The sequence below is a fragment of the Pezoporus occidentalis genome, unplaced genomic scaffold (genome assembly GCF_034315485.1).
Source record: "Pezoporus occidentalis ecotype Australia unplaced genomic scaffold, CSIRO_AGI_Poc_V1 ctg28, whole genome shotgun sequence".
Lineage (NCBI taxonomy): Eukaryota > Metazoa > Chordata > Aves > Psittaciformes > Psittacidae > Pezoporus > Pezoporus occidentalis.
The window spans coordinates 4,242,276-4,256,466 of record NW_026914718.1 but is presented as its reverse complement, the minus strand read 5'-3'; the positions used below and the strand labels follow the sequence as shown (position 1 = coordinate 4,256,466).

The following is a 14,191-nucleotide window of genomic DNA, read 5'->3' as shown; positions in this document are numbered from 1 at the left end:
TGAACAAAGAGACAAAAGAGATGCATATGCTCCTTACACATTCCTCCCTTCTAGGTATAATTACTGCATTGTAGGTATGAAATGCAAGTGCAAAGGTGATTTCTTAATAGCATGTGCTGGGTCTGCATTAAGTGTTGACAGCAAATAAATAGTAAGATGCTCTGGCATTCTCAGTATGTCACACCCATTTCTTTACTGCTACTGTAATATCTCAGGCATGTTTCATTAGCACATTCCAGGATAGATTAACACACCTCAGATACACAGTCAGCACACACCTTGCTGACCATACTTGTTTTCTTACATAAACAGCGCCTCAAGAGGGATCATAGAACAATATGAAGGATGGGAAAGCTTTAGAGGAGGAAGAGTTTCTATGAGGAAAAAGATAAACCCATGGAAGACTCTCCAACAAAAATGGTAAGCATATCTTGTATAAGACAAATCAGAAACTGTGACTATGACAACTCTTAGGAGACCTTCTGCAGCTGGCACTGCATTTCATCGTGTGGAGGAGCACAGTTCCACAAGCCCCTGGCTCTCCTGCATCAGGGAAGTTTGTGGTGGCAAGCATGTACTCATGAAATCCAGATCTCGAACTTCTTTGTGTGATTGATCATGTATGTGAGGAGGAAGTGGAAGGAAAGGGCATGTGTGATACTAAGCTACATTCCTTTGACACTTTCACACATGAAGGGAGGAAAAATCAGTACTAAGAAGCAGTGAGATGAGGTACTGATGGTCAGGGTACATCCAAGGTGTCAGCTTAGGTGGCTTTTACCAGAACCCATTCTATGATAACCTGTTACTGAACTTCTGTTACAACACAGCAGCAGTTCACCTGAAGCCTCCATACATACATTAGATGTCTGTCTTGATATGCTAAGAAAACTCCATAATCCCGTAGGACATTAAAAATCTATAATAATCCCTTCCCACCCTGAGGTAGCAAAGTCATCGTTTTTTGCTACAATGGACAATAAATGCACTTGTGGCTTGGCATTCATTCTTCTATAGAGGCCAGACTGGACAATAGCTGGAGAACATTGCTGGGGAACAGTGGAAAACAAAGCCGCAAAGGATCTGCTGTGTCTCCTCTAATCATAAATCCTCCTTGAGCTGCAAAGCCACACTCTTTTCTTTCTTTTTTTTAATTTCATTCTAGTAGCCTTCAAAATCAATTTTGCCTGAAAATAACCTTTCATGGGTATATCAAAAGAGGAACGTGTGGCTTTGTTTGTTTAGTTCCTACCCTCTTGGAAATAAGTTTTGAAGAAAAAAATGATAGATTATCCTGTCTGAAACACTAGACTTTGGTGTAAAACACATTTGTTTTAACTTTAGTGTAAATGAAGCTCATCCCCACAGTGCTCTTTGAGATTGAATAGAACAGAAGTCACTGAAGAACAGAAAGATTGCAACCAATGATGTTTTTTTCCTGAATTGCTGGCATGTAGGATTTAATTTAGTTAACTCCTACGGCATAAGAAGATAGTGGAGCTGCGTGCAAATTTTTCTGCATCAATGCTAAGCAATAGTAATATTAAGGTCACTTTTGCCTTTCTTTCTGTGAAGAGTAATACATTTTAGGGACATACCTTCAGCTTGTAAGTTGCACAGCATGAAAACAGAGGACTGGTTTGGGTTATCTTCTTTCCCAGTTACAAAATCAGTTTTGTAACAGTTTTTACTTACAACTAATCAGTTGTAAGTTAAAAAAAATGCTCTAAATACTCTGTGGTGGGACACCAAAAATCTGTTTAGTCAGTTTCAAAATGGACCACAGGTAGCAGTTGAAGAACTATTGTTGGCTGGGATTTCCTCATGGTGGTCTTCCAGAATCAAAACAGCGTACAAAAATAAGTGGCACATGCTCTTGTTTTTCTGTTTTCAGGATTTAGTGTGCTTCAGCCTGCAGACAAAGCAGTACAGGCACCTAACCAGCGTGCCACATGGAGTCATCGTTTTTAGATAACAGCTTTTCAGGAATGCAGCTGGGGCAGCACTGGAATCTGCTTAGGAACTTTGTTACAGGCTGTGATTTGACTTCAGTACCTCTTAGGTATGTCTTAGTATTCAATCCCACCAGTGACTTTTTAAAAATGACTGAAATTGGTAATACAGATTACTTCATAAGATTATAATTACAATGTGTGAGGATATGTTTATTGACAGCTTTGGCATCTTTGGCAATTGAATATAAACTTCCCTGCTTTAGGCATGTTAGTTGACAGCTTTAGTGATCTAAAATGCACTGATTAACACAAGCGGGATCTCAGTTTAACCCCTACTACTCTGTGGTATGTAAAGCACGCAACATGCCTTTTGGACATTATAATTGTGCTTCAGCTATATATTTTAGTCATCCTAATGCACAAACTGAAACAGGTTATCTTTATGCTCTGGACACAGACATAAGGTGAATAGTAAAGCAGCCTGGATTTTATAAAATATGGTCTGCCTAATTTGTGTAAGATGAATCCGTGTCTGGAACTGCTTTGGCACTGAAGAAAAGCTGTGAAACTGCTTTGAAGACCATGCAGTATAACTTCTGAGGACCCATATAATGTGTTTTTCAACTGGTAAATTAATGTTATTATATGTAAAGTTCATATTCAAGTGGAAATTTCTGCGCAATATGAACCTGTGAAAGTATTTTGTAAGGTTACGCTTAGGTTCTCCAAGTACATCTGTCCTGGTAATGCTGAAATCAAACCCTATGAGCAAAAAAATAAGAGGCATACATATTGTTGCAATTTAAGTAGCAGTTTATATTAAATCTCTCACAAATGCACAGATAATTCAGTGAAGCTGGCAATAACGATGCCTAGTGCTGCCACTTAGTGGAGCTGTGCTTTTCTTCCTTAAATTAGAAAGTGAAGACTAGGAATGCTTTTTTGTTGCAGCTGGTAAAATCCTCAGTTGGTACAGAAGTGTTTTGCAGTGGTGTTGGGTACCCAGAGCTCTTGTATAAGTACCTTTACATTATGACAGGAAGCGTTTGAGGAATACAGGAGTGAAATACCTCAGGTGAGGAATGCATACTCTTTCTGCTGCCTCATATATAAAACAATCACATCAGGAAATAAGTACCCAAATAACTAACTTCATCTGGAACTTAAGCAGCCTGCAGAAATTCCAGACACAGGAGATCATGGGTTTCTATCATTATGGAAGTTGAAATGATGAATTTAGCACCTGAAAAACAATCAAGTTACGTGTGCTGGATGGATGGTTAGATTTCATGTTTCTGTTATAAATAGACCACGATGACAATTATTATTATTTTTGGGTAACTCATGTACAAGTTGCTGGAATATATTCATATTGGGAACAGGAATGTCCCATGAAGATCAAGCTACAGTCAGACTGGTATAACTGATCAAACTCATGTCCCCACACAACACATTTGATCTGCCCCTTCAGGGCAGAATCGAAATTGCTCTTTTACTCCACTGCACGCAGACATAAACTGAAAAGGACATTCTTTTAAACAGAATCCCTGTGGTGCTGTCTTCCACCTCACCTCCTGTTTTTCAGCTTCCAGGCCAAACACAGCTCATGAGAATGAATTCCTTGGAAGCTCCTGGCAGAAAAGAAAAAAACAGATAAGAGTTAATGTTATCTGTACAAGAAGAAATCAATGTTTGTTGTACCATCTGAGTGCAATTGAGCATATAACAGCTATTAATATTTCAGTAATTGAAGCCAAATATCCAAACAACAGAAAGAAAATCATATATACTTTATCAGTAGGTAAGACATGAGAGTAACCAGTTTAGATGTGTCTGTTAGCTTATCTCTGAATAAATCAAGCATTGTTCATATCCGCATGTTTCATATTCACAGGTTTCTCCCTGTGTGGATAGCACATACAAGCTTAAGCTGCAGTATTTACAACTAACATCACTGCTGGCTTAATGCACAGGTGGAACTACAGTGAGTCATAAAGCTTTTGTTTATCCTTTCTACAGGGAAAATGTAATACAGCATATATCGGCTCCATAATACTCTGGCAAAAGGCAAAGCATAGGCTGTTCTATGGTTAGTGCATAGTAAAAGTGGAAGAAGATTTTATTTTGGGTCAGTTTTCAAGACAGTAAAGCACAATTTATCTTTTTGCCATTTTCTTCCTCTTTTGTGGGTAATTCTTTATAAGAATGCAACAAATCCTCCTTCCTGTTCTTTTAAGAAACGGCTCATGTCTTTGGTACTTTTTACCCTATGGAAGGAGAATAGATTAACTTATATACTATATGGAATAAAAGTACTTCCAGATAGGAATATACTCTGGAACTATATTCCAGGTAGGAATAAACTCAAAACTCACTGTAAGTTAGATACAAATATATCTTAAATTTATCTGAATAACATAATCATATGTGGGGAAAAAATGTAAGCCCAACAGAACCAACTGCGAGCTTTTTAAAGGCATTTAAGAATCTAAAAGTCATAATTTATTTTAAAATATGTCCAGAGAACCTTAAATATCCCAAAGTATTTTGAAGTATTCCCAAAGCATTATGAAGGTGTGTTCATATTCCAGAATCAGTAGCTGCAGTCCTCTTAGTTAATTTTTTTGCAGGATCTTTCCCTTAGGAAAATGTCATTGTGAAAGCAAGGGAAGAAGTAGGAAATATCACAAGAACTGAGCATCTGAGATCTTCACTTAGGGTTAACATGCTTTCAAGATGTGCTCTGCCAGGCAACAACCTTTTCTCTGTAGTAAGCACCTCTGATGTACTTTCAGATTTCTTAACCCCCGTTTAATCCTAATTTTATTGTGCAGTAACAGTCTGGCCCTGTTACAACTTAAGTGATGTTGTGAGTGGAAAGCACACTGATACACCGTAAGTCCCGAATCTTCCATTACCCTATATACTGGTCCTGGAATTTATTCCTAAACTAATCAGATTTGGCATTAAGTGAAGGAGGTAATTCCAGAAAGATGCCTTATCAGCAATTGCACTCCCATCCCTGATTGGGGTTTGGGCCGAATCCTTTCCTGTATGTTGCCCTATTTCTTCATTAGTCTCTTCTCCGTGCTCTGGATGTTGCCAGAGAGATTCTGTGCCCTCAATGGAGACAAGCACTGCAGCACTGCCTCGATAAGCGACTGCCAGTCAGGAGCAGGTCCCTTCGGCACGTGCACTAGGGAAGCTGGACGGCAACGGGCTCGTGATGCACACGCAGTGCAGCCATTTATCAAGCCTCTTCCAACTATGCTCATGTGGAATCCATGAGACAATTTCCACCGTCCCACAGACGGATGACTGGAGGCAGTTCCTGCACACCTCATAGGGACATTTAAGCTCAGGCATGTGAAGAGGAGAGGAGCTAATCATGCCCCAGCTCTGGGAAAGGCTTAATTGAAGCTTGTGCCTTTGACACCGCAGAGGCCGACGTTTCATTCAGGGCTCAGGTTTATTTCTCCCCTTCCAAGCTGCTGCTGCCCCTTTTGTCCTCACCTTCCTTCAGCCCCGCATCCCAGTGTCCCCACGATGGGCCCGAGCCCTGTGTCCCCACTCGGACGTGCCCTCCATGACCAGCTCTGGCAGTTTTACCTCAGGCTTGGGTCTCCTGAGGGAGCCCTGAGGCGCTCCCTCAGGGCACACCTCAGAGACTTCCCGCGCAGGGCGGACGGAAGAAAAGCGTGATACGAAGGCAAGTCCGTGCCTGGGCGGGCGGGAAGGCGCGGCTCGGATCCTCACCTCGGCTTTATCAGCACCTAACTGCCAACACCGCGGCCATCTCCCGCCTCCTGTCTCAGCCCTGACCCCCTTAGCTCGCTTCCAGCGGCCGCCGGCAGGTGGCGCTACCCTCCTGTCCCTGCGAGCGCCGCGCCCCGCCCCGCCCCGCCCCTCGCTGCCTTCCCTTCCACCAAGGTGAGGCGTTGAAGGGGCGGGGCCCCGCGCCTGGCCACGCCCCCCTCGGCGCAGCGCGTGCTGCCCGGCGGCCTCGCGGAGCAGCGGCAGCGGGTGGCGGCTCGCCGCGGAGCGTGAGGGGAGCTCGGCCCTAGCCCCGGCGCTGCAGCGAGCACCGGAGCGGGAGCGCCACCGCGTCCTCTGCCTGCTACAGGAGAAGCCATGAGCCCCGAGGAGAAGCCGCCACCCGGCCGCTCCCGCGATGGCCGGCCACCGCCGCCGCCGCCGCCACCTCAGCCCGCTCCCGGCCGAGGCCGGCGGCGAGGCGGCTTCCTGACGGAGATCCGCACGCCCATCCGCACCGAGCCCTTCCAGGAGCGGTACAGCCTCAGCCCCGGCAGGGAGCTCGGCAGGTGAGCGAGCGCTGGAGGGGTGCCCGGGGGCCGTCCCCGCCGGCATGACCCGCTCCAGGCGCTGGGTGTGACGGGGGTGCCCGCGGCGGAGCACCTCTTCCCCGCTGTGCGCTTCTCAGCGCGCTGCCGGCAGGGTTTCACCTGCTGGCCCGTCCGAGCACCATTAGAGGTAGCGTAAGGAAAGGGAAGATGGGGGTCACTGCCCTGTCGGTGCCACCGTTTGCTGGCGTCTCCCTGCTGGGGTGGGCTCGCGGGACGTGCTCTGGGTGTTGGGCTGGGCCGGGCCGGGTGCGGGGCGGCAGCTGTCAGCGCAGCTGTACCCCAGCTGCCGGCCGCGTCCCTCCTTCCGCTGAACGTGTCACCCCGGCCCGGCGGAGCCGGCTGCTCCCCGGGAGCCCGTGTGGGCAGTGAGCATTGCCCCAGCTTTCCACTGGAGACGGAAACCTGCCCGTTTGGGTTGTTTTTCCTTAAGCTGTGATACGGAGGAAAGCGAGTCTAGAGGAGACGGGGTTGTGGTCCCATGTGCTTAAGAATAATCCAGTGGTGGAGCTTTTCAAAGAACTAAAAAGCTGGTTAAGAACATGGATTTGAAAGTGATTCCACATGTAAGGTTTAATAAATGTCTAATTTCAACACCTGGCACATAGCAAGGGTTGAGGCAGAAAGCCTTGTTAGCAGCTTTTTACCTCTCAGGAGCTATATATATGGCATTTCAGCACCACTAAACCAGTTTTTTTTGTCTGAAATTGTCACTTCTTACCAAAGAATGACAGTATCCTTATTCGCAATCACATGTGCATTATCTAAAGAGTATTCCACTACAGGAGATTAGATGAAATACCACAGGATCTATGACAAGATGTATGTGCTTTTGCAAGTTGTGCTGGCTGTGTAGCTCAGTCTATACAGCAGCAGAACCAACCCCTTCCAAGCTAAAGGGGAGTTTCAAAGCAAATGTACCTGCTGTAAGTAACAATACTTTAGGTTGCCTAGGTGTCAACTTAATGCTCACTTAGTAACTCTGGTGCACTAATAGGATAATGCCTGTTTAAACATAGTGGCCTAAAGCATTCGCATGGGAAGCAGGTGGGAGAAATTTCCCATGAAGTGAGAAAACTTCTTTTAGCATGATGTGACCACAATGTCCAGGGCTTGGTAGCTGAAGCTGACTAAGTACAGGCTACGAAACAGCCTGAATTCTAAGCAGCAGCCAAGAAGGTGTAGGAGCAGCACAGCACAGGGTGTCCTGGTATTGCTGCTGCTCCATGCTTTTTTATCTGGAGATCAGGTGGCTTTTCACTAAAGGTATTCTGCAGTTCTGCTGCAGATTGAGAGTTTCTCCTCAAGCTGGTGTCTCCGATGAAGTTTCTCTTAACCAGAAACTAGACTGGATGAAGATTTCTTCAAGCACACAGAAGTACAACCGAAGTGATTAGCTTTACACCATGAACAAGAATGAAGTTCTACAGTAAATCTTATTCTGCAGTTTAAACAAGTAAATCCCAGCAGGCTTTTTGTGTGGAGTCACTTTTGACCAGAATACATGTACAGATGATCTTTGCATGTAGGCTGTGATGTTGCACCTGTAGTTAAGTGACTGTCCTGGTTTTGTGCAGCAATTGCACCTTTTTGTTTCAGACTATGCCTTTTTTTCTCCTCAACTTCACAAATGCTTTCACTGTCTTCTCTCTTAGAGTACAGAAATCGGTGCACTTCAATGTATGCACTTGAGTTTTTATTCAACAATTCTGAATGCTTTTTCTTGCTGCGTTTTGATTAAAAGAAGTGAATGCTTCAGCTCAAAGACTCATTAAAATGTTTGGTTTTGCTATCTCGTGACAAAACGCGAGTGGTAAACAGAAAGTCTCTCTGCCTCTTGTAACTGTCTCATTTTATTGATAGCGAATGCTTAGCAGGAATTGTTTCACTTTTATCTGTTCAGAAAGTGTGTAAGTCTCTACTTACGGCTAGAGTGTATCTTTAGAAAGGGCTTTGACAAACTAGCGCCTAGATATGACACGCTTTTGTCTCGGATGAAGAGCAGACCTTGCGCACACAACATTATTTTACTTGTGATTTGGTAATGAAAATTTGCCAATGAAAGTGTTTCTACCTTCTGTGAAACTCACAATTAGGGAAACAATTGAAAAGCTGAACTTTGAGAATAAAACATTTTTATGAGTTGTGTTTTAACATGACAGTGGGGAGAGAAAAGAAAGATTTAGTGCCTTTGAGAGCAGGGTAGCTGCGTGAACTCGGCAGGTTTGTGTGCTTTTTGGCCTCCAATCAGTCAGCACACTTATGTGAAACTCCCCATGGCACTTGGAGCCTCTGCCTTCTGTTCCCTTGTCACTTGTGTGTGAAGAACACACCTATATGTTCCTCTCGGGAAGAGGGGGGAACATGGGAGAATATTAAAGCGCTGTAGTTCTAGCAATGCAGGGAAGGGAGGTAGTGGGGCTGCTGGCCACTGGTGGCATGTTAGGGGTGAAATTCCTGGGAAAGTGTAGCTGAAAGTGTCAATGAGCCTGGGAGGAACCTGATCACAGGTTCTCACAGCAACTGCTTTGAGAATGTAAAGCTTATGCGCTTCAAAAGGCTGCTGCCTCATTCAGTAGTTGAACAGGCATTTGCAAGTCTCTCGAAATACAGCTGCTAGGCAAAACGAATTAATTTAGGAAAAATACCCCAAAATATGGTTATATAATGGCTACTTTGGAAAAGTTCTTTTAAGCTGCTTAGGAGGACATGGAAATAGTAGGTTTTTTTTAATGAAATATTTTAACAAATGAAATTTTGGGCTAGTCTTCACAGCCTTAATGAATTGTACTGTCCCAAAATCGGAATATTCTCACACAAATCTTAATCTGCATGATGTTTAAAATCAAACCTCTGATGGATGTTGTAAAGGTGCCTCTTCCCATCAACTCACTCAGACTTCAGTGTTTTCAGAAGGTGCTAGCTTGAGTTAGGTTAGTTTGAAGTGATGTAACCTTTGCGGAGAACAAAACACCAATTGCTTAACTCTTCTTCCCCTTACCATCTGTGCTTAAGCCATAATTGTACTGTAAAGTGGGGAACAATGTATTTTGTGTTACCTAGCACTTCCTTAAAGAGTCTAGTATAACTGAATCTAGTTGCTTTGCTCTTTTTCATCAACAAAAAGCTAAGTTCACACAAAATATTACTAGATTGTTAGTTAATTCTTCAGCTCATTGATAGAGCACTCTGTAGTTTCACATGCAGATAACCCATGTCTTTGAATGTTTTACTTCTTTTGTTACCCACGAACTCTGACATGAACTTCCCTATTTCTCAAGTAACTTTCAGTAATGTGTGTGTCTTAGTAGTACATGGCACTTGTATGATTTTCTGCATCAGTAAAAATGTATATGCTATCACACTTTGGTCTGCAGCTCCCCTCTGCAGTAGCACAGCTAGGGTGAAACAGTTGTGGAACTAAGTGGAAGTGGGAAAGAGGTTAAAATGAAGAGTTGCAAGCAGTTGGTTCCACCATTTGAGAACAATTTTATGTGAGTAAATTATTCATGAACATCAGAAATGGAATCCCTGCACCTTGCTGTTTGGAAATTGGGAATTGTATGGAAAAAAAACACTTTAGAAGATGTTTGATATGAGTTATGAAATAAATTGCATGTAGTTTTGTGGGTCTCAAAACTTTTCTGAGCTTCACAAAAAGTAAATGTCTTCACAGGAATTGCAGTTATTCCTGCATTTGTTGCAGTGTTTTATAGGTCACTTGAAAAATACTCATTAAAGTAAGGCTTGTTCTCTGCTCTTCTGAGCTTATGACAACCAAAATTAACAGATGTGACATGAGTGTTCCTGCTTACCTGATTTGACACTTGATTTGTGATTTGAGGCTTTTCCTTTAAGCCACAATGTATGCCAGATGAAACAATGCTAATTCTGTTGACAGTCTGAAAAGATGACATTGAGCTTCTTTGTAATCAGATATGATTTATCTTAAATCATAATTCTTGAATGAGACTCTTGTGAGGGCTGAGAACTACTTCTAGTTTCCTCTTCATGTCTGCCTTCAAAGCATTTTTGTTTGTGTTGGGATGACTGCTAATCAGTTTTCAACTTTGGAAATGAGCATTTGCCCGTTTCCTCTCAAAACTGTTCTTCCTTCAATGCAATGCTCTCGCCGCCAGCTCTTCTCAAGACAGCCAAACTAGCAATGCTCTGTTCTAACAGTGTTTTCGCTATTTAGTAGATGATTTGTTTTATAAGGAGTTCTGAAAAGCAGCATTTAAAGAAAAAGATTAAGTGTATGCAATATACTTTGTAGGAAAGCATGTTTTTATCTATCTTATCTACTATTCTGTCTCTATCAAAAAGCAATTTTTCACAAATGTCTCTTGGTCTAACCATACAGTGGATGGTCTGTTTGGATCTGAGCTCTGAAACTGGCTCGGGCATGGATCTAGACTGGTGCACAGAAATTAGTTCTACTACTTACAAGCATCAGGTTTGTCAAGTTTGATCTTTTTGGGGATTGTATTCAGAACAGATGAGTTCTAACAGGCAGCACTTCTAGCAGCTCTAATTATAGGTATAGACAGAAGGAATCTGGGCAGGATTCTTGGTCTGAAACAATTAAGAATTAGTATTTGTCAGCTGGCTAAACTCCCGCTTAACCTGTCCTTTTAATGGCGTCACCTATCAGGCTTCTGGCCAGCTCAGCCAAACATGATGTGTGACCACACACAGTGGTGGCTCTTGCTGTTCCTTGCTGCCCCGTGAATACTGTTTCCTTTCCGTAGTGACTAATGTGCCATGAATCGGCAGCATTGGTGCTCATTAGGCTAATTAACTTGCTCACAGATAGATTTTGTGTGTAATGCAAAACGGGGCAGTGCTTTTTGAAAGTTGTATTATAGAGATTTCAGACTTCCCTAACCTGCTTTCTCTAGGTCCTTCACTGCTGCTAGAATTAAAAGTTATTGACCCTGTGCAAAGCCAGCATACAGCCAGAAGGAAACTGCATTTAGAGACTGTTTAAGGAGAACAGAGAAGGCTGAACCAAGCAAGGGTCTAGATCTTTGGTACAGAAGCTTAATATCTTCCTCTTAATATCTTCAGGTATTAAAATAACTTGCTTTTAAAGGGCTTATCTTGTAGTATCTCACGTTTATCTGTTGGGTTTTTACTTGTCAGCATAATTGCTGGGTTTTATTCTTGTACTGGTTTTGGTGCTAAAAAGTCCAGCAAGGATTTCAACCATTTTCCTAAATGCATAGCTTTAGATTGTACATGAATGTCACAGATGCATGTCTTTGTTTGGAATAACTTAAAATCCTTTTCACTGGCTCCATAGGGAAAGTTGCTTTCTGTTGTGGTTAAGGTTGCAGTACTGGAGGGATATTTATACCTGTAGCTGCAACACTAATGTCACAAGCTTCCTAGAAATCTAGCTGAAATACACGCTATCCTTGCAATATTTTGGGGATCAGAAGCATTGTTAGCACATTCCTATGTTTCCTGATGAGCTGTCTCTACTATACACATTTCTTCCAATGTGGTTTTTGATAGATGTGTACCAGACACCTAGCAGGTTGTTAGCATTTAGGTGTCTGTTCCTTCTGTGCTAACTCTGTACTGATTAACACACCTTATAGTAATCTTTTGACCTTCCTAGTGCTATGCAACCCTATAATATTATTTTTCAGGCATTTGCAAAGCTATAATGTTGTCTTAATGGGCACATTAATAATTAAGAACTTTCTCCCTAAAAATTGTGTTCAGGACATTGAAAGCGTATTCTTACAGTTTGTGTGCCTTCACAGACATCTGGGCTGTGCTCTGATCTAGTCTCAACACACACTGTGCTGTAGATAATATGTGCTTATGCAAACTATTATTCCTAGAGGAATAGCTGTGGCTGTATCAGCGGTTACAAGTCCAATTATTTTAGTGAGATTGCTTAGCAAATACCCACTTTGTGGGTGCTTATTTGACTTCCTTCATTTAGACTGGGGGATTTTGAAACAAATGCCTATGAAAAGCAAGCTGGCCACAACTTCTTTTAGCAGTTACATTTCATGGATAGCAGTATGCCAATAGGTTGGGAGCTAGGAGAGTGAAAACTCTGACATGAGCTGAATTGGTTAATTCTGTGAACTTCAGCTTGCAGATAGGAAAGGTAAACCCCATGTCATTATATTCCAAACCAGGTGCTTATTTTGATTTCAGCAACCCTATAGTAAGTTGAGGAAAGAATAAAGACCTCCAAGCTATTCCTGCAGCTTTATAAGAAGATTTTTTACATAAAAATCATAGAGTGGTTGGAAAAGACCTTAAGATCATCCAGCTCCAACCCCCCCTGCCATGGGCACCATGGGCAGGGACACCTCACAAGACTGTCCAACCTGGCCTTGAACACTGCCAGGGATGGAGCATTTGCCACTTCCTTGGGCAACCCATTCCAGTGCCTCACCACCCTTACGGTAAAGAACTTCTTCCTCATATCTAACCTGAACTTCCCCTGCTTAAGTTAAACCCATCACCCCTTGTTCTACAGTCCCTGATGAAGAGTCCCTCTCCAGCATCCTTGTAGGCCCCCTTCAGATACTGGAAGGCTGCTAGTTCTGATGAACATTATACCTGTATGGTGAGACTTAAAACAAGATTGCTATACTTCAAAGAATGAGAATTCGTTATTGCATTAGATGACAGATAGTAATTAACAGACCTTTTCAGTTAAAATATCAGGACTGCATGAATAGAACCAAGTGGAGCAGGTGGGACTCTACTGCAAGGAAGTTTAGAGCAGACGCTTCAGCCCAAACTGCTGTGGGAGAAGTCTTGTGACACAAGTGCTGCAGTGTGGTTTCAGCTAGCCTGCTGGCTTGGTGTAACTCATGCCTTGTGTGTTTTGTCAGACGTCACGCTCATTAATGTGGGTTAAGTGCTATGCTCAGTGTGTGTTTGTGTTCACATTATTGTCACAAATCTTCTTAGAAAACTTTATATTGGCCAAACTGCTTATTTTAAGATCATCCATGTGTCTTATGCAGTGAGACTAAGAATAAGAGATTTTGAGAGCTGTTAAATGATAAAAATACCATCTGAGAAGTATTATGGTGAAAATACAAAGTGCTGTCTTTGAAAATGCAGAGCAGAATCTGGATGTTGCATAGTAAATGGAACAGGTCTTCGAGCAGTTATTCAGTAAGAGTGCTGGTTGCTGTTGCCTTGACTGTGGTGGGATACTTTGCAAAACTGACCGGGTTATTGGGCACAGTCATACAAAGCATAGGTTGTCTATTTGCACACTTTGGTTTTGTCAGCATGTTAAATGAAAAGTTTGAGGAGAACTTCATCTTGTGACCTAGCACAGCTTGTTCATTCTGTGGGGTTTTAAAATCCAGGTTCCTTGAATTGGTAGGGTTTTTAATCCCCTATTTTTCATGGAGGTTAAATTACATTCTGGGTTGTGGTGTTTAAGTGTAGAGATTATCACTCAGCAAGACATCTTTCTTAACAGGGAACATTTTAAATGTATCCTTTAATGGCAATTGAGCTCAGGTTTCCTGAGATGTTGATTTATAAGGGCAATACTAAATTTGTCACTAAGGGACTTAAAATTAACCTTAAATTCTTCTTTAATTTCAGGGGCAAGTTTGCAGTGGTGAAGAAGTGTATCCAGAAAGACACTGAAAGAGAGTTTGCAGCAAAATTCATGAGAAAAAGAAGAAAGGGCCAAGACTGTCGGATGGAAATAATCCATGAAATTGCAGTCCTGGAGCTGGCACAATGCAACCTTTGGGTCATCAACTTGCATGAAGTTTATGAAACTGCAACAGAGATGATTTTAGTCCTGGAATAGTAAGTACTAGTAATAATTCCTGAATAACCTTCTGCAGTATTTGTTTTAAACTAATAATG

At 42.5% G+C, this 14,191-nt stretch overlaps 1 protein-coding gene and 1 long non-coding RNA gene across 2 annotated transcripts in view; one reads left to right on the top strand and one right to left on the bottom strand.

The window, feature by feature from the left end:
• Positions 1–5,723, bottom strand: part of LOC134167121 (uncharacterized) — a 34,006-nt gene extending 28,283 nt beyond the window's left edge. Inside the window, exon 1 of the long non-coding RNA XR_009966089.1 lies at positions 5,469–5,723. This is a non-coding gene — a long non-coding RNA (uncharacterized LOC134167121). The remainder of the gene's footprint in view (positions 1–5,468) is intronic.
• A 218-nt stretch (positions 5,724–5,941) lies between these two features.
• Positions 5,942–14,191, top strand: part of STK17A (serine/threonine kinase 17a) — a 28,455-nt gene continuing 20,205 nt past the window's right edge. Inside the window, exons 1-2 of the mRNA XM_062625385.1 lie at positions 5,942–6,277; positions 13,919–14,131. Of these exons, the coding sequence (XP_062481369.1) occupies positions 6,087–6,277; positions 13,919–14,131 (404 nt within the window). The 5' untranslated portion in view covers positions 5,942–6,086. The remainder of the gene's footprint in view (positions 6,278–13,918; positions 14,132–14,191) is intronic.